At 58.2% G+C, this 23,788-nt stretch overlaps 4 protein-coding genes across 4 annotated transcripts in view; 1 reads left to right on the plus strand and 3 right to left on the minus strand.

Annotated features, from left to right (window-relative positions):
• Positions 1-16,897, plus strand: part of PC (pyruvate carboxylase) — a 26,867-nt gene extending 9,970 nt beyond the window's left edge. Inside the window, exons 8-20 of the mRNA XM_006860867.1 lie at positions 267-429; positions 2,068-2,250; positions 13,471-13,615; positions 13,803-13,892; positions 13,989-14,210; positions 14,401-14,557; positions 14,761-15,001; positions 15,091-15,340; positions 15,502-15,746; positions 15,824-16,003; positions 16,072-16,320; positions 16,432-16,572; positions 16,649-16,897. Of these exons, the coding sequence (XP_006860929.1) occupies positions 267-429; positions 2,068-2,250; positions 13,471-13,615; positions 13,803-13,892; positions 13,989-14,210; positions 14,401-14,557; positions 14,761-15,001; positions 15,091-15,340; positions 15,502-15,746; positions 15,824-16,003; positions 16,072-16,320; positions 16,432-16,572; positions 16,649-16,897 (2,515 nt within the window). The remainder of the gene's footprint in view (positions 1-266; positions 430-2,067; positions 2,251-13,470; positions 13,616-13,802; positions 13,893-13,988; positions 14,211-14,400; positions 14,558-14,760; positions 15,002-15,090; positions 15,341-15,501; positions 15,747-15,823; positions 16,004-16,071; positions 16,321-16,431; positions 16,573-16,648) is intronic.
• On the minus strand, positions 5,099-7,816 carry LRFN4 (leucine rich repeat and fibronectin type III domain containing 4). The gene is made up of 3 exons (XM_006860866.1): positions 7,661-7,816; positions 5,938-7,296; positions 5,099-5,660 (listed from the first exon to the last, which is right to left on the minus strand). The coding sequence occupies exons 2-3, from the start codon at positions 7,284-7,286 to the stop codon at positions 5,099-5,101; spliced, it is 1,911 nt and encodes a 636-aa protein (XP_006860928.1). The 5' UTR covers positions 7,287-7,296; positions 7,661-7,816.
• Positions 16,898-18,400: 1,503 nt separating the features above from the next.
• Positions 18,401-20,723, minus strand: RCE1 (Ras converting CAAX endopeptidase 1). The gene is made up of 8 exons (XM_006860868.1): positions 20,528-20,723; positions 20,340-20,442; positions 20,165-20,248; positions 19,860-19,938; positions 19,269-19,436; positions 19,108-19,179; positions 18,845-18,907; positions 18,401-18,638 (listed from the first exon to the last, which is right to left on the minus strand). Exons 1-8 carry the CDS (start codon positions 20,710-20,712, stop codon positions 18,403-18,405), a joined length of 990 nt encoding a protein of 329 aa, XP_006860930.1. The 5' UTR covers positions 20,713-20,723; the 3' UTR covers positions 18,401-18,402.
• A 181-nt stretch (positions 20,724-20,904) lies between these two features.
• LOC102816320 (chromosome unknown open reading frame, human C11orf80) overlaps positions 20,905-23,788 on the minus strand; it is a 150,350-nt gene continuing 147,466 nt past the window's right edge. Inside the window, exons 18-20 of the mRNA XM_006861063.1 lie at positions 21,293-21,385; positions 21,042-21,187; positions 20,905-20,964 (exon numbers count right to left, since the gene is read on the minus strand). Of these exons, the coding sequence (XP_006861125.1) occupies positions 20,905-20,964; positions 21,042-21,187; positions 21,293-21,385 (299 nt within the window). The remainder of the gene's footprint in view (positions 20,965-21,041; positions 21,188-21,292; positions 21,386-23,788) is intronic.

A 23,788-nucleotide genomic window follows, 5' to 3' on the forward strand; every position in this document is an offset into this window, starting at 1 on the left:
CCCTCACACACCCCTCACACACATATACACTGTGGTACCTGTAAGACCCTCAGACCCAGAGAGCTGTGGCTTCAAAACCAAACTTGGCAGAACACAGACCCTGGGAAGAAGCATTTTGTCTGAGGGGCATGGAGGGGGCTGTTAGTGTAGGGGCTGTGTCCTTTGCGCCCCCCACCACCATGCTGATGTGGAGGGACTCTGCACGTAGCCCAGCCTCTCCTCCATCTCCCGGCCCTGACCCTACCTGGCCTCCTCTCAACCTGCAGTGTGGACCTGGTCCACGCCCAGATCCACGTAGCTGAGGGCAGGAGCCTGCCTGACCTGGGTCTGCGGCAGGAGAACATCCGAATCAACGGCTGCGCCATCCAGTGCCGTGTCACCACAGAGGACCCTGCGCGCGGCTTCCAGCCAGACACCGGCCGAATCGAGGTAGGCAGCAAGTCTCCCGGGGCTGCCCCAGTGGGTGAATCTGCAACTTAGAGTGCATGGAAGGCAGACGTTGTCTGAGGGGCATAGGAGAGTATTCCTAAGGAAGGAGAGTGCCAACTGTACCTGGCATGACAAGACGGACAGGTTGGAGCATGCCCGGAAATAGGGCTCCAGGTCTGTCAGCAAAGACCAGGCTGAGGTGTGCAGCAGGTGACTGGGGCCCAATGGCCCAGTCAGGGAAGGGAATTGCTAGGCCATCTTGGGCATGTTGGGAGCAGGGAGGAGCCAGGACATGACTTGAGAGGGGCCCCTGAGAGTTCAGGGCCGACTCCCCAGTCTCCCCTCTCTTCTCAGTGTTGGGCCTCTGGCTCCAGGGTCCTGTGCAGGATACTGTCCTTCCCATTGGCCAAGCCGGGCACGTGCGTACATGTGACCCAAGCCCTGAAAGGGAGGAAGAGCAGGCCACCAAGCAGGAAAGGTGTGGGACAAGATCCTGGGCTTTAAGACAGACTCTGGCAAGATTGAGATTGTAGGTGGTCTCCGTCCAGCGGGTCCTGACTTGTCTGACCTCGGCTGGCAGGGCAGCCGGGGCCTCTCCCTTCACTGGACCCCTGCGTACCTGCATGTGCAGTGCCGAGGACAGCTTCACTAGCCTGGTTCACCGCAGAGTATTTTTAGCAGAGAGTTCCTGCTCATGGCTGGGCATCCGCCTTTAAATATTTCATTAAGTTCCTTTTTCCCGAGTAGAGCCTGTGCCCCTCAGGAATGGACTTGTGCTGCCATGGGTGCCCCTGTCCCTCGGGGCATCCCTCCCCGCTGTGAACACCCCCCACACACACCATCCCCTTGCTCTCTGCTGGAGCTGCCTGTGTGTGTGTTGAGTACATGTCCATGTGTCCTTGTGTCCATGTACATGTGTGTATCACAGATCCCAGGGTCCTCTCCCCAGTCCCCAGGTGTCCTCTCCTGCAGATTTTGAAGCCCTTGTCCACTCAGCCCAGCTGCCTCTCAGCTCACTCTTGGCTTGGGGGGAGGAGGGGTGGTGGCACCAGGCTTTCTTTCCCCCTCCCTCCCTGCCTCTGTGGGTTTGATCACTTTCCTTGATATGGGATTCTGGGTATTTCCATTTCTACCTCCTTCCCGTCTTCCTCCCTTCTTGTCATTTGGAAGGAAAGGGAAGCCGGTGGGCGTTGAGGCTTCCCCATCGCCCTGGGTGTTCGAAACAAAAACACAAAGCATGAGAAACCCCTCTCTACCCTGCCTGCCTGTCCTCATCCCTGGCTGCATTGTCCTTCAGCACACGGTCAGCATTTGCCACCTGGGCTTTCCCTGTCTGTCTTCGCCTCCGCACACCATGGAGACAGGACGTCCACTTGAAGTGCTGGGTCTCTAGTGTCTGGCATGCAGTGGGCACTCTAGAGTGTCTGTAGAAGGAGTGAATGAGCCAATCAGTGAGTCTGAAAGTTGAGGTGAAGTCAAGCAAGCGGTGGACGTCCTGGGTTTCGCTGGCAGAAATGGGGCAAAATCCACAAGCCAAATTGGCGGGAACTCGTGAGCACCCAGTGCGCACACCCATGGAAGCTGGCGTGGAGCCACGGCTGGACTCTCGTGCCAACGTCAACACCCCTCTACCTGCAGGTGTTCCGAAGTGGCGAAGGCATGGGTATCCGCCTGGACAACGCCTCCGCCTTCCAGGGAGCCATTATCTCCCCCCACTATGACTCCCTGCTGGTGAAGGTCATCGCTCACGGCAAAGACCACCCCACAGCTGCCACCAAGATGAGCAGAGCCCTGGCTGAGTTCCGAGTCCGTGGGGTTAAGGTGAGTGACCCCAGACTTCTGCGCTCCGGCAGCATCATGTCCACAGCCACTGCCCATCACAGCCCTGCAGCGGGCAGGGCAAGGCAGAGCTCTGCCTGAGCCACCCCCACCCCCAGCTTGGGCTTTGTGAGGTCCATGGCTCTCCTCACCTGCTTCACACAATAGCCGCGTCCCTTGCTACTGGCCTGAGCGTCTGGTTGTGAGTGGATGGTGGCTCTGGGAGGCATTGGTATATAACCCACATGGTGCCAGCCTCCTTCTGAGTTGGTCTGGGGAGGGGTCCAGGCCTGCACTTAGAACCAGGTCTCTGGGGCTACCTGTTTCAGGAAGATGGCCCTGTGTGGAATGAGTATGCTGTGTGGGCAGACCTTCCAACAGCTACTGCCCAAAGGCCAGGCCTAGCACAGGCTTCATGTTGGTCCTTAAGGGGCAGGCCGGAGTGTGACCACCCAGGGGTGATCGTGTCAACTTCTGGGGCACAACTCGGCGCCCCTGCCAAGCAAAACCTTCAGTTCCCATTAGAGTTTCTGTTAGAACTTCTTTGTAGGGTTCATATTGGACAGGAGCTCACAGTTGGGTACCTTTGAATTGAAGGCCAGCACCTCCCCACACAGCTGGTGGGCAACCCGAGGGTCGGCATCACCCTTGGGAACTGTGGCAAAAGGGGGCCTGGCCCCCTATGATCCCGCCACCCCCTCCCACCCCCCGCCCCCACTGGGAGAATAGCTGCTGGGGAGATCCCTCCTACTTCTCCCTACACTGGGAGGCCCCCTCAACCCAAACACACAGCCCCCAGGATGCACTGGGACAGTTTACTAAGCCCCTTCCCCGCATCTCCCGGCAGTCAGGGCGGGCTGCAGGCTCCCTCTGTCCCGGGTGCTTTCTAGGTCTACCTACAGCTCTGCCGTGGCCATCCCCATAGATGTCCCCTCAGTTGTCCCCAGGTTTGACTTGTCCTGGTGGTTGTCTCCGAGGTTGTCCTGGTATTTTCTCTGATGGGTGCAGAAGTCTTTTGAAAAAGCGCAAGCAGGTAGTGGGCGCTGGGGCCCTGGTCCACCTTCCCAGGGAGCAGCATGTTCCTGTTCTGTCAGAGGACTTGTTGCCGCACCAACTTCAGAGCTGTCGTGACCGATGCCTATGCTCAGCCCGCTCTGCCTGCGGGGACTTGGCACGCCCCCACCTGGGCGTTGGTCCTGTGGCTGCCCCAGTGTCAGGTGGGGCTGCATGCCCAGGGCACATGTGACCCATGGGCTCAGTCCAGCCTGTCCATGGCTCCTCGCTGCCTTACTGGCAACTGCAGTCAGTCCCTTGTGGTTATACCTAGATTCTCTAGAACCTTCCTCTTGTCCTACCTCCGCAGGCCCAGAAACATCTACCACCTTAGACCCCACTGCAAGCAGGGAGACAGGGACCCCAAGGAGAAAGAAGGGCAGCAGCAGAGGACAAGAGTCCTGGTTTCTGGGGGTGCTGGGGTCTCTCTTGAATGTGACCCTTTATTAGGCCCCCTCCTCCTGCCAGTGGTGCCAATTCCAGGGGTGCCCACAGGCTGCATGGGTGGGGCTGGCTTCAAAGGAGCTCTCTGTCCATCATTGGCCCTGCAGCCCTGTAGCTCCCCGGTGTTCCTGCCCTGCGGGCCCACTGGCTTCCCTCCCTCACACCCCCAGGCTTCATTCTCCTCCTTACTGAGGACTTAGTCTCAGGATCTCAGTCCACTCCAGGTACATGTGCTGGGCCAGGGGAGCGGAGCCCATGTGTGACACTGTGTGGTCACCAATATGTGAGCGCAGCCTGAACACGAGTTCAGGCACGTTCAGCTTAGCCACCCTTGGAGCCCCCGAGGTCTTCAGTGAGACCGCTGTGCACCCGAGCAGTCTCTGCCAGGCCCCACCCTCCGGCAGGGCCCAGGCACCTGCACGTCTGACAAGCTGCAGGGCACAAAGCCTTGAATGTGGGTATGTGCCACCTGTTCCTTCCAGCCAGGCACCCAGAAGGCTGCAGGGACCTCAGGGATCCCGAGGGAGAGGCTGATAGCTTCTTGGGGGTGGGCTCCAGCAGGGGAGCAGCCATGCATGTGTGTACATTCATACACACTCTGTGCATCTGCCTCCAGTGTCCAGGGCCTCCCCATCAGCAGTCTCCCTTGAACGGGAGGGAGCTCCCACTGGCCTTCCTTCAAGGAAAGCCCAGAATTCAGTGCTAGAGCACTGCATGGAACCTTCCAGAGGTCCCAGGGCAGTGGTATTCCCAGCCCTTTTCCAGTCTCTGTGGGGGACTAGAGAGAGGAGAGAAGGTTGTCACGGCGTTTTTACCGAGTCGTGCCGAGAGCTGCTGCCAGCCCAGACTGCTTCTGTCTAAAAGTGCTGTACTATATCCCACCTCCGGCCACTCAGCCCAGACAGGGCTCTCCCGCGCCCCACCACATGCTGCACCTCACAGAGAACCTCTCTGTGGCCTTCAGGCTGAGTGACCCAGGCTGACCCGTCCTATTTGTGGGCTTACATGTGCCACCCGTCAGCCCTCACCAAGAAATCAGCAGCATGAGGCTAGAGACCAGCACTGAGGTGTCCCCAACATTTTTATTATAAATAAAAACAAGATTCTTGTACGGTGGCTTCAAGCACCTGTCACCTGTCAGAGGGACTGCTCCCCACCGCGTCTGGAGACCAAGACCAGGGACAGGTCCTGTCCGGCCAAAAGCTGGTGGGGCCTGAGGTACCGAGAGTGAAAATGGAAGGGCTCCGGGCGGCGTGTACTTACCCAGGTGGGTCGCCTGCCCTCCTGCCACCCCCTCACTTGGGCCTGTTCTGCATAGTGCAGGGACTTGAGGTGCCTCTCACAGCCCCCACCCTCACACCACACTCTCCTCCAGCCGCTCAGCACTGCCCCCGGCCCCTCGGCACCCTGCACCTAGCAGCCCCCCGTGCACAGAATGGCTCCGTCGCGCCCAGGCCCCTCCCAGGCGCCTGGCATACCCGTAACACCCGCCAGCGTCACCCAGGTCCAGGGAGCAGCTGCGCTGGGGACGGGGTGGGGGGCTCCTTGGTGGGTGGCTCTTGGGTGTGGGGCTGGGGCCTCCATTGGTCTGAGATTGGACGTGGCTGAGCTTGAGGGGCAGGCGGCCATTGCCAGCCCCTCGGCCCCGAACCAGCAAGGCTACAGTGAAGACCAGCAAGGCGGCCACCAGCACACCCCCTACTGCCACCGTCAGGGTCCCGCCCAGCACGTGGGCTTGCAGGGCGTGGCACAGAGGCATGGCTGGCAGCGTGGAGAAGTGGGCACAGCCCAGCAGCCTAGTGGCCGTGAGGTCAGAGGGCCCGGCAGCCGGAGACAGGGCCAGCAGGCAGAGGTCATAGTCTGCGCCGGGGACCAGATGTTTCAGCAGGAAGTTGTGGCTGGAAGCTGGGACAATCCTAGGAGCAGAGCGGGCGGTCAGAGCACAGGGTGAGGGTCCAGCCTTCTACAGCTCCTACCTACTCCCCCAGGACACACACAGGAGACAGTGAGGGTGGGCAGCTGGGCACATGCAGGACACACATGCCCCAGGGAGGTGAGACTGAGCAAGGCACGCTCCACGGGGCAGAGCTGGGGTGTGTGCAGGCCCATGAATGTGAGTCCAGACGAAGCCAGCCCCATGGCCTCTCGGCCCTGCGGCCCCATCAGCGTTCTGAGTGGCCTGGGCGTCCTCACCGGTAGATGAGGGTCTCATCCTCACTGCAGTTGTACTGGATCTGGAACATCCACACTGGCTCCGCTGGCCTCCCTGGCCCCCAGCTCACCAGCCCGGAGCTGGTAGTCACTTCGGTCACCTGCACAGCTGCCTCCGTCTCTTGAGTCCCCTCGCCCTCCGCAGCAGTGCGAGCTGAGGCAGCAATGTCCGAGGGTCCTGGGCGGCCACCCTCAGTGCTGCCGTTCCCCCCATGGGGCAGGGCCAGTACCCGCAGCTCCACACGGGCTGTGGCCTCGCCCGCAGGATTAGTAGCAATACAAGTGTAAGCCCCTGCATCGCCAGCGCCCGTCACCCCAAGCTCCAGGGTCCCGTTGGGGAAGGCTCGGGCCCTGGAGGAGTTGCCCACCAGACGGTCATCAGGGCCAACCCAGTGCATGGTGGGTGCAGGGTCGCCCAGGGCCCGGCACCGCAACATGGCCCGCTGGCCCTCCAGCACCCAGAGGCGTTGCGTGTGGCGCGCAATGAGGGGTGGCTCGCAGGAGAACTCGGCCTCAGGTACCGCCCAGAAGTAACGGCCGGCCAGGCCAGGCGGCGAGGCGCACGTCTCCAGGTCGTCTGGCCGCACCAGCCGCCGCAGCCACAGCAGTTCGCAGTTACAGTGGAGAGGATTCCCGCTGAAGCTCAGTACCAGTGGCGTAGCTGAGGCCTCGACATCACGGCCCCGGGAGAAGAGCGGGTCGGGTGCCAACGTGGCCAGGCGGTTGGAGGTGAGGTCTAGGCGGGAGAGTTGGCCAAGCTGGGCGAAGGCGCCTGGGGGCAGTGCGTCGATGAGGTTGTGGTCCAGGTTGAGTGTGTGCAGGGCGGGCATGGCCCCGATGCCAGCCCAGGGCACCTGTCGCAGGTTGTTATAGGACAGGTCCAGGTCTTCCAGGCTCTCCAGGAAATCGTCGAAGGCTCCGGGTGCAATTCGGCCCAGCTGGTTGCCACTGAGGATGAGGTGTTGCAGGTTGGCGGGCCCTCGTAAGCTGCCGGCGCCCAACTCCACCAGCCGGTTGCCGTCCAAGTGCAGTGAGCGCAAGCTCTCTAGGTCCCCAAAGGCTCGGGCGCCGATGCGGGTGATGGCATTGCGGGACAGCGTCAGGTCCACCAGCCCCGTCATGTTGCGGAAATCAGGCGGGCCCAGGGCCTGGATGAAGTTGTCGGCCAGCCGCAGCTCGACTGTGCGCCGGTCCACGTTGGGTGGCACAAAGAGCAAGCCCCGGTGGGCGCACAGGGTGCTGAGCGACTCAGACAGGTTCTGGCAAACACAGGGCAGCGGGCAGGCGGCCGCTCCACTGGCCAACAGCAGCAGCAGGAGCGGCGGGGCCATGGTGAGCGCCCTGCAGGAGGGACGGAGGGCCACGGCCCAGGCACAGGTGGAACTGGCGCTGGTGCCCATCCCAGCAGGGGCTGGGCCTGGGTCAGGGTCTGGGGGACAGAGGCCAAGGGCCACCCCACCAGGGCTAAGGGCCAGGCCCCCCAGGGTAAAAATCACATGTCCCCAGCGGTTGGGGGAGTCCAGGCGCTGGGGACAAGGTGAGACACGAGGCAGGAAGCGGAGGTGGGCACGCGAGCAGGGAGGGTCCCGGAACTTCCTTCCCCAGGCGGCTCCGGAATCACTGGCCTCCCATCCCCCGCCCAGGAAGGCCTGTTCTCCTCCCCCCACCCCCCACGCTTCCCAGCCCAGCGCCCAAGGCCCCTCACCTGATAACCGTCGCTCAGGGGCCGCGGGCCGGCCTACCCCCGGGCCCGGCCAGCCCCCACCACCTCCAGGCCGTTTTCCCACGGGGGCGAGGCCCGGGGATGCCTGGCTTTCCGCCGCTCACCCTCCGGCCCATGGCGCTCGGGCCCGCGGCCCCGCTTGCAGCTCTGGCCCCTCTTCTCCGCACGGTTCTCAGCTGCGGCGGCAGCGGCAGCGGCAGCGGCAGCGGCGGGTGGGTGCGCGCCAGCGGACACGCGCTCCGCGGACACGCACGTGGAGGGAGGGCGGGGAGGGGTGCGCGGAGACCCACCGGGCCAGGCTCCGGAGGTCACAGGGACACGCGGACGCTGCAGCTCCCACGGGTGGCGCCAGTCACACCCGCGGCCCAGGCCCGCGGCCCCCTGGCGCCGCCGCAGCGCAGTCAACCCGGCCCAGGCGCGCGCGCCCCCGGCCACCCTGGCGCCCGGGCATCCTGCGCGGTGCGAGCCGTCACTCTGCAGACGCCTAGACAAAGCGCCAGCTCGCGGGCCCCTTCACCATCCGAAGGATGAGAGCGTGTGTCACATGTCTCTGGGCACCCTCCCCGCACACCCACACACACCCACACGGCCCCGCAGCACAGGCAGGGCCGGGCGCAAACCGTACTGTCTCTGGGACCCTCCCGTTCACAGACACACACTGAAGGTCATAACCGTTCTGCATCACCAAGTCACGTGGAGGGTCCCCAACAGGCACCGGGCGGGGGCAATGCCTGGTGGGGCTGTTTTGAGAGTGGGGCGCGAGGGTGAGGCTGCAAGGCTAGGTTCTGGGGCCGGTATGCCGGCTGCCCCCTCCTCCGGTCCCCACCCGCCCGCCACAGCGACCGGGCTCCGCCCCCGACCAACTGGCTCATGTCCCGGGTCCCAGTGGGCGGCGGCGGCACCAGCTTGAAGCCGTGTCTGCAGGCCCTTCTTGCCCTCCAGACTCCAGGAACTTTATGGGGCTAGACCCAGAAGAGCACTCGGGTCCTTTGTACCATCACCGCTGGTGGTCCTCCCAGTTGGGTAGCCTGAGCCTCACCTCCCGCGGGGACTTATTGGCTACTTTAGAGCCTCCCTGGCGCCTTCACCTCTTCTACTACAGGCTTGGATGGGGCGATGGGGCGGGCGGTGCAGGTGCACAGGGAAATTGGAGACCAGAGCCCACTCAAATGCAGGACAAGTTCTCTAACCTTGGCAAGTTTTCGAATCTAGGCCTGTGGGTAGGCGCTACACTGAGTGGGGAGTAGGGTGGGTTCTGCTACTTGATGCTGTTGCGCTCTGAACCTTGGCTAGGACGTTTGTAAAATGGGGGCTGGAAACTGTCCCCGTCCGCTCTGGTGTTACATGGCTTCAGATATTTTCCCCTTGTTCCGCAACACCTGTTTGGGCATCTGGCTCTGGCCCCTGTGTGGGGGTACCTGGGTTCACGGAGCTTACAGCAGAGGGTGAAGCAGGGTGGGGTTGGAGCCCCTTGTGGATCCTGCTACTATGTGTCTAATCTGGGTTTCTCAGCTCAAAAGCCTAGTTGAAATGTCGCCATTTTTTCTTTTACTTTTTTTTTTTTTAAATAAGGAGCTATTGTAGCATAAGGACCTCTGGTAGCGTAGTGGTTAAGAATCGGGCTGCGAACCGCAAGGTCAGCAGTTCGAAACTACCAGCTGTTCCGCAGGAGAAAGATGAGGCTTTCTGCTCCTGTAAAGATTTACAGCCTCAGAAACCCTGTATAGGGTCGCTATGGGTCGGAACCGACTCCACGGCTCCTAACAACAATAATTAGCATAGTGGTTATGAATTGGGCTGCGAACTTCAAGGTCAGCAGTTCAAAACTACCAGCGATGCAGCAGTAGAAAGATGAGGCAGTTGGCTTCCGTACAGATGTTTTTGGTTGTTCGTTCCATTGAGTGGGTTCTAACCCCTAGTGACGGTGTATAGGGTTTCCAAGGAGTGGATGGAAGGTTTGAAACATTGGGCTTTTGGTTAGCAGTTTACAGGCCTGGAAACCCCATAGGACATATCTCGCCTGTCCTGTATGTAGCTCTCTGAGTTGGCGATGGGATGGTAATTCTATATGGAACTTTCTGAGGAACTGCCAAACTGTTTGCACAGCAGCTGTGCCGTGTTGTGCCGTGTTACGTTCTCACCAGCAATGTATGAGGGTTCCAATGTCCACACCCTCACCAAGAGTTACTACTTCTTATTTAATAGCCATCCCTGTGAGTCTGAAGTACTATCTTGTGGTTTGGGTTTGCATTTCCCTGATGACTAATGGGCTTGAAAACCTTTCCATGTGTTTATTTGGTTACTGTAACATAGTGGGTTATTAGTTGGGCTGCTAACCACATGGTCTGTAGTTCAAATCCACCAGCCAATCCACAGGAGAACAAGAAGGCTTTCAGCTCCTGTAAAGATTTACAGCCTAGCAAATCCTACACAGGGTCACTGTGCGTTGGAACCAGTGGCACACAACATACCGCTAGTCCCGACTTCAACCTATGACTGTTCCCACCAGCAGCCTTATTCTTACTGAATCAGTGTTGCAGTGCATAATCTGCTAATGCTGCCATTCTCATGCCAACCCCCAAAGACAAAAGATAGGATTTGTAAAGTCGCTGAGAACCAACAGCAATCATGGAAAACTATAAAGAGAAAACGGTGTCTGACACACATCAGAACTGACGACGGAGATGTTGGGATGTTGGCATGTGTACTTTGCGGGGGAAATGCCTATTAAGTTCTTTGTCCATTTTATGATTGGGTAGTTTGTCTTTGTTGTTAAATTGTGGGAATTCTTGATATATTCTAGATATGAAGCCCTTATGATACGATTTGCAAATACTTCTTCCCATTCCGTGGGTTCTTTTTACCCTCCTGATCTACCAATCCTATTCCATCTGCATGGGCGGACTCAGCTGCAGCCAGTACCAGTTACACATGTTAATGAAGATCCGTTCATCTAGTGTCCTGTGTTGCCTGCTCTTCTAGTGCCGTATTTAAGAACTTATTGTCAAATTCAAGGACATGCAGATTTGGCCCTATGCTTTCTTCTAATAGTTCTATGGTTTTAGCTCCTACCTAGATCTCTGGTCCCTTAAGTGCTATATACAATCAAGGTACAACATTAGTCTTTTTATGTGGATACTCAGCTGTTCTAGCACCATTACTGCAGAGACTGGCCCTTCTCCATTGGGTGGTCTTGGCACCCTTGTTGGAATCCCTGACCATCTGTTGTTGTTGTTAAGTGCCGTTGAGTCGGTTCCAACTCATAGCAACTCTATATAGGGTTTCTGAGGAGCGGCTGGTAAGCTTGAACTGCTGACCTTGGGCTTCAAACTGACCTTGCAGTCCAGCGCATTCACCCTCAGTGCCACACCTGATCATCTAGGAAGGGTTTATTCTGGGCTTTCTCTCTGTTGCTTATGTGTGGGTCCTTGTACCAGTATCACACTGTTTTTATTACTGTTGCTTTGGAGGGAGGTTTGGAATCAGGAAATGCAAGTGATCCAACTTTATTCTTTTTCAACATTACTTTGGCTATTCAGAGTGCCTTGAAATTCCATATGGATGTTTTAGGATGAGTTTTTCCATTTCTGCAAAAAATGCCACAGAGATTTGATGGGTGGCATTGGATCTGTGGGTTGCAGGACTGTCATTTGTCCCCATATATTTGGGAGATACAAGAGCTCATCTCAAGGTGGGGAGATATGTGGGGATGTTTTCTATTGTCACACCAGACACATGGCAGGCAGTGAGGACACCCTCCCCATCCAGGCTGCCCTAGAGGGACTGGGATGTGCTACACCCTAAACTTGTTGGGCCTTGAGTGTCTGCTGAAGAGGCCAGCTGGTATCGGGCTGGGATTCTGGGATGCATGATGGTGTAACATGGCTGCAGGCTGGAGCCCCAGACACAAGTGCAGTCACGGTCATGAGCCCTCTAGGTTGTACGTACCGGCCCTTTTCCTGAGCAGTCGGAGGGCCCCTGCTTGTAAGGAATGGGACACTCTGTCACCAAGCCTCCAGGCTCGCAAGGAATGCAAGACCCCAGAAGACTGGAAGTAGGGACTCAACCAACTTTGTACAGTGCTGAGTACATTCCCGGTAGCCGAAGGTAGATACAACCTAAGTGAATGTGGTCCGTCCGTATGGACTAGGGCTCAGTCTTCCGGAAAAGTGATGCTCTTGCCTTGTGCTATGGCATGGAGGAAACTTGACAACATTCAGAGTGAAGTGTCACCCACTAAAGGATCTATGATTGTACAGACTCCACACATAGAGGCAGGAGGGCAGGGTCATGAGGCATTCTGACTTCAGTGTGATTCAGTGACATTACTGGGCAGTCCTCACATTATAGCCTCCCTGTGTATACCATTCAGTTATTAAGGACTCCCCCCACCCCATAGGCCTCTTACATTAAAACCTGAAGGTATAAACAATGACTCCTAATCACAGATAATACTAATCCATGATGAGCATCAGAATGTTATATTACTGTATTGTTGTGTTAACAGATAGTGTCTTTGTCATTGTTAAGTGCATCAGAATGCTATATTACTGGGCTCTTATGTTAAAGATGTTGTTAAGTGCCGTCTGTCTGCTCTAACTCACAGTGACCCTATGTACAATACAATACACTGCTGCTATACTTCAGCCCATTGGTGCTGCCACTGTGCCAGTCTGTCTCGTTGGGGGGCTTCATCTCTTTCTCCACTTGACCAAGCATGATGTCCTTGTCTAGGCACGGGTCCCTCCTAAGACGGATCCGTGTACCCGAGAGTGCTTCTTTCATGAACATAAGACGGTACATAGTGCTGGGCACTGTCAGATGAACACTGGGCTAACTGCTAACCACAGGTTGGCAGTTCAAACCCAGCAGCCACTCCTATGAAACACTATACAGGATCACTGTGAATTGGCACTAACCCAAGGGCACTTAATTAACAACAACAAAGAGAAACATTTGACTGTTTCAACTTACATACAAATTCAACTTAAGGAGAGACTTTGGAACGAAAGTAGTTTGTTCTCCGGTACTGTAAATGTCATTATATTCACCATGTTGTACAACTGTCCCCACCATAGTCCCAAAGCTTTTTGGTCACTCCAAGCAGAAACTTGGTGCCTCCTGAAAACAGCAAAGTTTAGGTTGTATATACTTTGCAATGAAAAAAAAATAATAATAAAAAGAGCAGGGCCTGAAGGATTAGCTTTCTGGCAGCTTTCGAAAGGGGCCATCCTACTGGAAGGAGGCTTCCGGCTCTGTTGTGTGGGTGCAAGGTGAGGGTAAGGCAGGTGTGCTGAGAATCTAAGGAGGCACTTTCGAGGTAGCAGTGAGGTATAGAGGTGTGCTCAGAGGTGGTCCTGAGAGGGGCCCAGTGGGAGACATGGCTGGAGGTGGAGACAAGGTCTGGGAAACCAGAGCCAGTGGCAGAACCACCCACCCCAACAGTGGTGGGTTTACTTGCATGGTAGATGGTGAGGTGCCCTTCAAAGGCAGAAGTCAACCTGAGAGGTGGGAGTGCTAGGGTGGGGGATCCCAGGAGAGACACCCCGCTGGCCTTTCCACCTATGTGTCTTGTCTTTGGAGACCCGGATGAGGACACCAGGGACAGAGCCCATGAGAAATAGGAAGGACAAGGAGGCCCCCGCCTCAGAAACACAGGGTGAGAACTGCCTAGTGGGTGCTTTGAGAAGAGCTGGCCAGACAATCCCAGTGAAGACACACACACAGTCCTCTTCTCTGGCCCTGGTTCTCTGGACTGCCGGGTGACACCCAGCCCTGCCTCTGTCCTGCAGACCAACATTCCGTTCCTGCAGAATGTGCTCAACAACCAGCAGTTCCTGGCAGGCACCGTGGATACCCAATTCATCGACGAGAACCCTGAGCTTTTCCAGCTGCGACCTGTGCAGAACCGGGCCCAGAAGTTGCTGCACTACCTGGGTCTGTCTCCTGCCTCATCCCCTGCCCTGCCTGGTCCTGCCTGCTCGCCCCCCCACCCCCCCGCCTCCTTCTCCCCCACTCCACCCAGCCTTTCTGCTCCTAACCTCGGAGACCCCCTTTTTCCACCCAGGCCTGGATGCAGGGGATGGATAGGCAGCGCCCTGACTGTAGCCCATGTTCTCTGCAGGCCACGTCATGGTGAATGGCCCCACCACCCCCATACCTGTCAAAGCCAGTCCCAGCCCCATCGACCCTGTGGTCCCCATGGTCCCCATAGGTAGGTAGTCTTGACTTTGCTACGTGCGGGTAGGAATGTGGGGTGGGGGAGGAGGGTGTGGCCTGCAGCCTGGGTACCAATGCCCCTCTGCCCCAGGCCCGCCTCCAGCCGGCTTTAGGGACATCCTCCTGCGGGAGGGGCCTGAGGGCTTCGCCCAGGCTGTTCGAAGCCACCAGGGGCTGCTGCTGATGGACACAACCTTCCGGGATGCCCACCAGTCACTACTGGCCACCCGCGTGAGGACCCATGACCTCAAAAAAATTGCCCCCTATGCTGCCCACAACTTCAGTAGCCTCTTCAGCATGGAGAACTGGGGAGGTAGGTTCTGGGCCAGTCCCCAGGGCCTGGCCTGCTGGGCCCCCCCCAGGAGGAAATCGGTAGCATCACGAGCTACACCTGGTACATCCAGGGGGAGCGGGCAGGGAAGACAGGGATCGGAGGAGGGGGGAAGCTGGTGGACCCTGAGGTGCAGGCCGGGCGTAGGCTGACCTGGGCTCTGGTCCCTCAGGAGCCACGTTTGACGTTGCCATGCGCTTCCTCTACGAGTGTCCCTGGCGGCGGCTGCAGGAGCTCCGGGAGCTCATCCCCAACATCCCGTTCCAGATGCTGCTGCGCGGAGCCAACGCTGTGGGCTATACCAACTACCCCGATAATGTGGTCTTCAAGTGAGCTGTAGCTGGGGAGTCAGGGGCCCTTAGGTCCCCTGCTTTACTTGTGGACAGCGGGGACCCCAAGAGAGAGGCATTAGTGGGACTCGGCCTGCACCCTTCACATTCGCTCTGTGGATGCCAGACCCTCAGCTCCCAGGGGGCTGCAGGGCAGAGAGGGTGTGGTGGGGGCTAATATCTGGGCTCCTCCACCCTCTCAGGTTTTGTGAGGTAGCCAAGGAGAACGGCATGGATATCTTCCGAGTCTTTGATTCCCTCAACTACCTGCCCAACCTACTGCTGGGCATGGAGGCAGCGGGCAATGCTGGGGGCGTGGTGGAGGCCGCCATCTCCTACACAGGGGACGTCGGGGACCCCAGCCGCACCAAGTACTCGCTGCAGTACTACATGGACCTGGCGGAGGAGTTAGTGCGCGCAGGGACCCACATCCTGTGCATCAAGGTGCCCAGCTCTGACCCCCACCCAGGCCTCCCTTTTGCTTCCTCTCCACACACATCCCCTGCCTACCTCACTCCATCTTTCTCCCCCAGGACATGGCTGGGCTGCTAAAGCCCACAGCCTGCTCCATGCTGGTAGGCTCCCTCCGTGACCGCTTCCCCGACCTCCCACTGCACATCCACACGCACGACACGTCAGGTGCAGGTGTGGCAGCCATGCTGGCCTGTGCCCAGGCCGGAGCCGATGTGGTGGACGTGGCAGCTGACTCCATGTCCGGGATGACATCACAGCCCAGCATGGGAGCCCTGGTGGCCTGCACCCGCGGGACCCCGCTGGAAACAGGTAGGTACAAGCGTGAGTGTGTCCTTCTCCAAACAGAGGCCCAGCAGGCTGCTGTCCGTCCTAACACCCCGTCAGCTCCCCATGCCCACACCCGAGATGGGTACTGAGCTGGCCCTGGGGTCCTGGGAGGAGGACCTGCCCCTGACGCTGGCCTCCCCCAGGGGTCCCCCTGGAACGAGTGTTTGATTACAGTGAGTACTGGGAGGGGGCCCGGGGGCTGTACTCAGCCTTTGATTGCACGGCTACCATGAAGTCCGGCAACTCGGACGTGTACGAGAACGAGATCCCTGGGGGCCAGTACACCAACCTGCACTTCCAGGCCCACAGCATGGGGCTCGGCGCCAAGTTCAAGGAGGTGAAGAAGGCCTATGTGGAGGCCAACCAGATGCTGGGCGACCTGATCAAGGTGAGGTGCTGCTGCTCCCGCCCGTGCCCACACCTCCCTCAGGTGCCAGGTTCTCACCTCCTGGCCCTTCTCCTCAGGTGACCCCCTCTTCCAAGATCGTGGGGGACCTGGCTCAGTTCATGGTACAGAACGGGCTGAGCCGAGCAGAGGCCGAGGCCCAGGCCGAGGAGCTGTCCTTCCCCCGCTCAGTGGTGGAGTTTCTCCAGGGCTACATCGGGGTCCCCCATGGAGGCTTCCCTGAGCCCCTGCGCTCTAAGGTAGGCTGGACCCTGCTGGGGGCAAGGGGCGCTGGCAGGTGCAGGTCTGACCCCCGCCTCGTTCCCAGGTGCTGAAGGATCTACCGAGGGTGGAGGGGCGGCCTGGTGCCTCCCTGCCCCCACTGGACCTGCAGGCATTGGAGAAGGAGCTGACCGAAAGGCATGGGGAGGAGGTGACCCCAGAGGACGTGCTCTCGGCAGCCATGTACCCTGACGTCTTTGCTCACTTTAAGGACTTCACCGCCACCTTTGGCCCCCTGGACAGCCTCAACACTCGCCTCTTCCTGCAGGGACCCAAAATTGCAGAGGAGTTCGAGGTCAGTGCTGCCCTCCTACCACCCCGCCCCACCTCCTGGCTGGTGCCCCCAGCCCCTCCCGCTTTGAAGGGTCAGCAATGCCTTAGCGCCCCCCCACCCCGTCGCTCGCAGGTGGAGCTGGAGCGGGGCAAGACACTGCACATCAAGGCCCTGGCCATGAGTGAGCTGAACCGTGCTGGCCAACGGCAGGTCTTCTTTGAGCTCAATGGGCAGTTGCGATCCATCCTCGTCAAAGACACGCAGGCCATGAAGGTAGGAGGGGGTACAGGCCAGGTGGAGGGGTGGCGGAGCCTGCTCGGGGCTCACACATCCTCTGCCCCACCCCTAGGAGATGCACTTCCATCCCAAGGCCCTGAAGGATGTGAAGGGCCAGGTCGGGGCGCCCATGCCAGGGAAGGTGATCGACATCAAGGTGGCACCAGGGGCCAAGGTGGCCAAGGGCCAACCACTGTGTGTGCTCAGCGCCATGAAGATGGAGACTGTGGTGACCGCGCCCATGGAGGGCACTGTCCACAAGGTCCACGTGACCACAGACATGACATTGGAGGGTGATGACCTCATCCTGGAGATCGAGTGACAGTCTACACGCAGCCTGGCCGTCCCCTCGGAGCCTTTGCCAGATGCTGTGCCGACAGGGCCGCTGGGCGGTCAGTGCTGAGGGCAGGCAGGCCCCGCCCTGGAAGTCCTGTCCTCTGCCTCAGGTGGTGGGGGCACCTGGCCGCCATCACCCCATCACCAGTCTTTTCCCATTGGCGGGCCACACTCACCTGTTCATCTCTTGCCAAATAGGGGCCCTCCCTCTCCAGAGATGATAAGGGGTGAAATGGCCCAGGACCTGGGAGAAGCTCAGGGGGTCTACTCCCCGGGGGAGGGGGGGGGGGTGTCACCTTGGCTCCAGCTCCTGGGAATGTGTTCAATAAAGCTGGCTTCCCTCTGCCTGTCTGCTGTTCCTCCCACAGCCCCAGAAGGCTTCAAGCATGGTGATGATAACAATGGTGACCTTGATTTCAGTCACTAGACTACGAGAACACTTAACAAGTTCAGGGAGTTGGCACTTGCATCAGTCTAGAGAGCAGAACTCCTACCCAGGCCCCCACAGCTAGTGGGAGACAGCAGGCTCTACCTACCACTGTGTAAGCACCAAGCCTGGGTGTTCCAGGTGGTGTCTTGGGGACAGGCGAGCTGCCTGGGGGTGCGGAATGTGAAGATTTGGTGGGAGGTGGGATTTTAAAGCACACACTAGTCACTGGGTGGGCAGCAGAGACCACCACGAGGTGCAGGTTTCGGGTAGGAGCCAGTTTTCTCCGACCCTGCTCTGGGGGGCCCACCCAGCTCTGCTCCAGATTCCTCTGGGGAACCTTACTCAACTCCTGGGTGGGTGAAGAGGTAAACTACTGGGGGAGACCTGGCTGAGGGATCCCTCACTGACCAGGGTGATGGGCTCTACTCTGACTTTGGCAGCCAGGGCAGACCCCAGGATGAACTTGGCATGTGCATAGCCCCAGGTCCATATGGGCTAGGTCAGGGCTAGCCAGAGGCCCCCTCAGTCCCTTAGTCTAGGGAGCTCTGCTTCCTCTGATCTGCCCAGCGGTGCCATGGCCAGGAGGTGGGGACTCCCCAGAACTGCCCAGGGCCCTCACCCCAGATACCCCCAACAGGCTGATTCCCAAAGCTCCTAGGCTGTGTTACCCAAGTTAAATCTCTTTAATATCCCAATACAAAGTTCTGATGCAAAAATGAGGAAACCCTGGGAAAGTGGGGGGTCACAGGTTCTACCCCTGAGCAGCTTTTCCAAAGCTGAGGGAACAGAGGGCCTCAGAGAAGGAGGCAGTCCGAGTGGGGGCAGGGGGCATGGCTCTGGGGCCTGCCCAACCCCTCACTCCCAGCTGGTCCTCAGCCCCTCGAGCGGGGTTGCTCCCAGGGATGTCTGCTCCTTGTCTTGGTCCCTGGGAGAGCCAACTAGCTCTGGCTTCAATCCCCTACAAAAATTCCTGAGATCTCAGGGACCTCCGCCAGCCCTGTCCCTTGGCAGGAAGGAGCCGGGAGCCCATTAGAGTCTGTGAGGGTGAGTGACAGTTCGGGTCAGGAGCACAGGGGGGCCTCTGAGTCCCCTGCCCGCTCCAAGAGCACACACAGGGGGAGGCTGCCGTAGAGCTTGGGGTCCGTGAGGGGCTGCAGGAGAAGCAGGAAGAGTCCCACGCCCAGTGCGTAGCCAGCCAGCAGGGGCCGTCGCTGCGGGTGCTCCAGGGCCGCACACACAGCAGGGAAGCCCATGTAATTGCAGAACGAGTGGCAGAGGACTGGTCCAATCAGGTGGCCTGGGGAGGGACGCAGCAGCAGCAGCAGCTGACAGCCCCCATCAATGCCCTCCACCATACTCAACCACCCAGGCCGGCCTGGCTCCTCCCACCACCCAGACGGTAGGCCCCAGGAGAAGAAACTTGTGATTGCACCGGTGAAAAACAATGTGCCCAATCTCGCCTGAAACGTGGCTCCTGAGCCCCTGGGGACCTGCAAGACCCACCTGTTCGGATGAAGAGGAAAGCAGTGTAGGCACCGAAGACTGCGGTGTAGGAGAACTGGAACGCTGTAGACAGAACCTCGAATGACCACACGTGTACACCCCTCCTGCCCCAGCACCGCACGCCCACCACCCAGAGCTGACCTCTGCACTCCACTGTGGTCATAATCCCCCCAACCCTCCAGCCCTGCTCCCACTTCTGCCCTAGAGTAGGCTATCAGGGACACCGTCATTTCCCCCAGCCCAGGCCTGCCCCTAGGACTCACCCGCAGACAAAAAGATGCTCCCCACGCTGCTCTGGCGGAACCGCAGCTGCTCGATGATGTGGTGGAAATGGGCTGGGAGGAAGGCCAGAGCCTCGTCACACCCTGCTGGCCTCCCCCAGGCCCCGTCCTCAACTCAGCAGGAGCAGGCTGTACACACTCACCGACTCCAAAGAAGAGCGGACAGGTGAACACGGCAGGGCCTAGGCCTGTGCATGGGGCCAACATGGGCAGCATACAGGCCCGGAACACCAGCTCCTCCGTCAAGGGCGCAATCACTTGGTTCCGCAGCCAAAGCATGTCTGTAAGGCAGCGAGCCCAGGAGCGCGGGGCTAGGGGAAAGAAATCAGAAGAAGCAACAAGTGACGAGCTCTTCAACACCCATACTGCTGCCCGGTCAAGCCTAGGTCAGACTCCAATACTCTGAAAAAGGGACGGTCTACCCTCTATTTGTCAGACACAGAGATCTGATAATTTCAGGAAAAATCAACTTGCCCAAGAGCAACTCTGGTTTGGGGGCAAGGTTAGGAGGTACAGGTGATCCTTGGTAAGGTCTCTCAGACTTCAGGTACCAGAACCCAGAAGTCGCCCAGCTCTGTATTTTACTGATGAGGCGACACACCCAGGGAGACATCTGTCTCCCATCCAGGTGTCACAGCAGAAGGCCCAGCGACGCCCTGGCTTCAGCCCACTGCGTCCCTTTCCCCACACTGCTGGAAGGCCTGTGTCTGTTTTCCTCGGCCCCCAGGACTCACCCAGGACAACCTTCAGCCCATCAGCCAGGTCACAGGGGCAATCCATAGAGAGCTGCATCAGTGGGCCCAGGAAAAGGATCTGGGGGCAGACAAGCAGGAAGACTTCCACCATAATCCTCTGCGCTGGCCAGGCAGGGCCTCGGGAGGCTTCCAGCTTCCCGTTCTGGCCAGGAGTTTCCACACATGCACCCCCAAGGGTCATCACACAATTCCTATCTCCCAGCAATCAAAAGCCAGACCCAACAAGAAGGGGGAAAAGTAGCCTGAAAATTCTGATACTGGTTCCAGGGCACGGGCACACTCACCATGGTCAGCAGCAAGGGCAGCAGCGCTGCTGGGAAAATGCCCTCCAGCCTGAAGCCCATCAGGGTGAGCAGGGATGTGCCTGGCTGAGCCACAGGAAGGGGGGCATCAGTCTTGCTCCCCGCCCCTCAGACGCCTGAGCGCGCGCCCCGCGGCCCTCTGCCCCGCCCCTCGCACCTGGATGCCCGTGAGCTCCCTCCAGAGCAGCACGCAGAGGGGCGAGAGGCTGGACACCACCAGGACGCTGGTGAAGCGCCGCTTGATGACGGCGGGGTGGTCCCTGCAGAGGGGACAGTCAGTTCAGGGGGCCCGCCCGCGGCCCGCCCCGGCTCCGCCCGCAGCCCCGCCTCACGTGGCCCCCGCACCTGGGCAGCTCGCTCTTCCAGACGTAGAGGCTGCCCACATAGGAGCAGGCAAGACTGAGGCAGGAGAACACCGACACCCAGCAGCACAGCCCGGGACCCGGTCCGCCCAGAGCTGCCGACTCGGACTGCCGCTCCGGTCGCGACACCGACAACAGGCGCAGCCCGTCCCCGCCCAGCGCCGCCATCGCGCCCGCTCCCGCGGACCCGGCGCGGCGCGGCGCGCCCTCCACGCCTGCCGGAAGCAGTGGTGACGTCAGGCAGCGCGCCCAGGGCCCGCCCCCGGACACGGAAGCAGAAACTGCAAGCACATCGTGTTTATTGAATTGTGGTTTAGCGGCGCCGCGCTTACAGCCGTGCGCTTGCTCCGGGAAATGTATTCAGGGACCGGCGCTCAGCCACTCGGACAGGTTTGCGACCTCCTGCAGCCACAGCGCGTCCTGGGGAGGAAAGGGGCCCGGTGAGGTCCCGCCGACCCGAGTCCGCGTCTCCCCGCCCCGCTCAGCCCCGCTGGTACCTCCTGGCCGCTTCCGGGGTTGGCGCTGTCCAGCGGCGGTTCCCTCCTCTGCTCCGCCCCAGCCTTCCTGCCGCTAGAGCCCTGGGCGGCCTGCGTCTCCTCCACACACCTCCTGCGCCGCTTGATCTCTCCTTGCCCGCCATTGTCTAGGAGGAAACAGGCCCGCCTGATCATACTGCCAACGCTGCACTAGGAAGACGCCTCGGGGAGGGGAAATTCGGAGACAGGGGCCTGGAGCTGGACTCCCGGACCCTTTTCATCAGGCAACTCTAGGGCCCTCAGGTTCAGGCTGAGGTTGCAGACCAGCTTTGGTTTCTGCATCCCCCGTCTCTCCGGAGCTGGATCTGGGAAAGGGACATTGAGTGCCAAGCCCACCCCCTTACTCTCAACGCAGAATCTTCCTGGAGTTTGAATGGCCAAGCTCCGCTCTCCCTGTCAACACGATTCTGGACCAGAAAGCTGACCTCCCCGTGTTGCTCACGTTCGGGGGAGAGAGGTTTCCTCCTATTCTTTGTTCACCTGTGCAAATTTAAGCCCAGTTCGCGTCAATCCCTGCTTCCTGACCAGGTCTGGGAGTGGTGCAGACGGTGTGCAAAGCCCAGGTGTGGCGCAGAGATGGAAGCAGATAAGCCACCTATGGGGTAAGGAGATACTGGCGCGGTTTTGAAAGATGGAGAGAAACATGGCAGACAAGGGAGAGGAAGAGGATCGCAGGCTACCAGTGCCATGCAAATACCCAGAGGCATTCAACAGTCTCTTTTGTCAAATCCCAGGGGATGTGTCTGAGGGGTCCATAGGAGCACAGGCTAGGAAACGTTGGCTTTGATCTTTAAGAAATAACCAGTGAAGAGCGGAAATAGGGGAGACGCACTGAGGTTTGAACCTTCTGCTCATCTGCTGAAGGCATGGCTGATAGGTCGACAGGAGACAGGAAGCTGGCAGCAATCAGGATGGCTCTGGGTAGCTGCCTGGGAATCACACTGACAAGCCCGGGTGACCGCATGTGGGTCATGAGAGTGAGGGGTAATGCCAGTGAGACCTGCCATTCATGTGTGGAAAACTGGGCAGTGGTGTTATGATGCAAGAAAAACGGATCTTGAGCAGGGTGAAGCCAAGTTTCTGGTGAGTGGGAACAGGTACCAGCACATCTACACTTGGAGCTGCCTCGTTAATCCTCTGCAGTGCAGGAGAGGCCTGGACTGGATAGACCTGGAGCAGTAGGCAGCTGGCTGGGGAGGGTGGGGTCATTGTCTGGGGCGGGGGAAGGCAGTTGGTTGGGGAGGGGTAGAGGCAAGTGCAGTGTGAGCAGTGCCCGGGGAGGGGCAGAGGCGCCTGGCAGAAGCTGGGCAGTCACCATTCCTCGTAGGGCCATGTCTGCAGAGTTGGGACCAACACAAGTACAGGATACAGTTAGAAATTAAGAGGCCTTTCCTAATGAGAGACCTTGCAGTTCAGAGCTGCAAGCCAGGTTAGGGAGAAAATGATAAGGAGAAAGGGTGTCTCTTCCTTTCTTGAGAACCTTTGATGAGATGGGATGGAGAAGTTGAGGCTGGGTATGGATCCTTTACTTCTGAGTTACTTTTTTCATTATGGTAATAAAGTAGATGTCAGAAGAGACTTGGAAACTTGCTCTTACACACATACAGTAACTAAAGTGAATATATAAAAGATACAAAAAAAAAAAAAAGAAATGATATAAAAGCTGTACAGAAAATTTCAAAAGGCAGCTTGAGTAGACAGAGTCAAGTATTAACAGTGAAATGCTTAAAGACCTGGAGTTAGAAAACCAAATGGGAAAAACATGTTCAGCATTTCTCAGCTGAAAGAACTGAAGAAAAAAATACAAGCCTTAAGTATAATATTGAAGGAGTCTCTGGAGGAAAATATTCAACAATGCAGGAAGCATTGTAAAAAGATGGTAAATCAGCCATTAGAGGGTAGACATTAACTTGGGTGAAGGGACAGGCAGCATCCAATAAGGGTGAGGTCAGCACAAAATGATCAAGGCAAAGGAAGACACTGCGAAGGACACAGGAGTTAGAGACAACAAATGTAAATATTTCAAACACAGTCCTGCAATAACAATGGTAACAATCTATGAGTGGACACGCACCAAGCTGAAGGGGTAGGATGACAAATGGGACTACACCCACAAATAAATGTAGGTATGACAGGATATTTCTATATATGTAGTTATATGTCCTACAAATATATCCAAACCCACCAATCTGCTCCTTGGAATCCCTATACAGGGTCACTATGAGTCAGAGCCAATTCAACGACACGTAACATTTGTTGGAATCAACAAAATGGTAGTGGATTAGCAATCCAGTGCTTATCCTACAGTGCCACACCAGGACTCCATGACTATAACAGAATGTAGAAATCCACTCTAAATCCACTCCATACACTAAGCACTGTGCAGCAAAGCACCAAGTCAAGGGTTTGAGCCCACCAGTCACTCCACGGGAGAAGATGAGACTTTCTGCTCCAGCAAAGATTTACAGCCTGAGAAGCCCTGTACAGGGTGCTATGAGCTGGAACCGACTTGATAGCACTTAACAACATAAACACACTACCATCAAGTTGATTCCAACTCAGTGACCCTATGTTGTTGTTGTCAGGTGCCATCGAGTCGGAACCGACTCACAGCGACCCCATGCACGGCAGAACGAAACAACGTTCGATCCTGGGCCAACCTCACTACCGCCGCCACACTTGAGTCCATCAATGATGCCACCTGGCTG

This window comes from Chrysochloris asiatica, unplaced genomic scaffold, assembly GCF_000296735.1.
Source record: "Chrysochloris asiatica unplaced genomic scaffold, ChrAsi1.0 scaffold00040, whole genome shotgun sequence".
Classification (NCBI taxonomy): domain Eukaryota; kingdom Metazoa; phylum Chordata; class Mammalia; order Afrosoricida; family Chrysochloridae; genus Chrysochloris; species Chrysochloris asiatica.

Excerpts from the sequence above, each read along its gene's own strand:
- RCE1 (XM_006860868.1), bottom strand. The coding sequence starts at position 20,712 with ATGGCGGCGCTGGGCGGGGACGGGCTGCGCCTGTTGTCGGTGTCGCGA. Across the intron at positions 20,249-20,339 it reads GGGAGCTCACGGGCATCCAG|CCAGGCACATCCCTGCTCAC; the intron begins GTGCGAGGGGCG and ends CCTGTGGCTCAG. Across the intron at positions 19,437-19,859 it reads TGGGCTGAAGGTTGTCCTGG|CCCCGCGCTCCTGGGCTCGC; the intron begins GTGAGTCCTGGG and ends TCTTTCCCCTAG.
- LRFN4 (XM_006860866.1), bottom strand. The coding sequence starts at position 7,286 with ATGGCCCCGCCGCTCCTGCTGCTGCTGTTGGCCAGTGGAGCGGCCGCC. Across the intron at positions 5,661-5,937 it reads GATGAGACCCTCATCTACCG|GATTGTCCCAGCTTCCAGCC; the intron begins GTGAGGACGCCC and ends CTCTGCTCCTAG.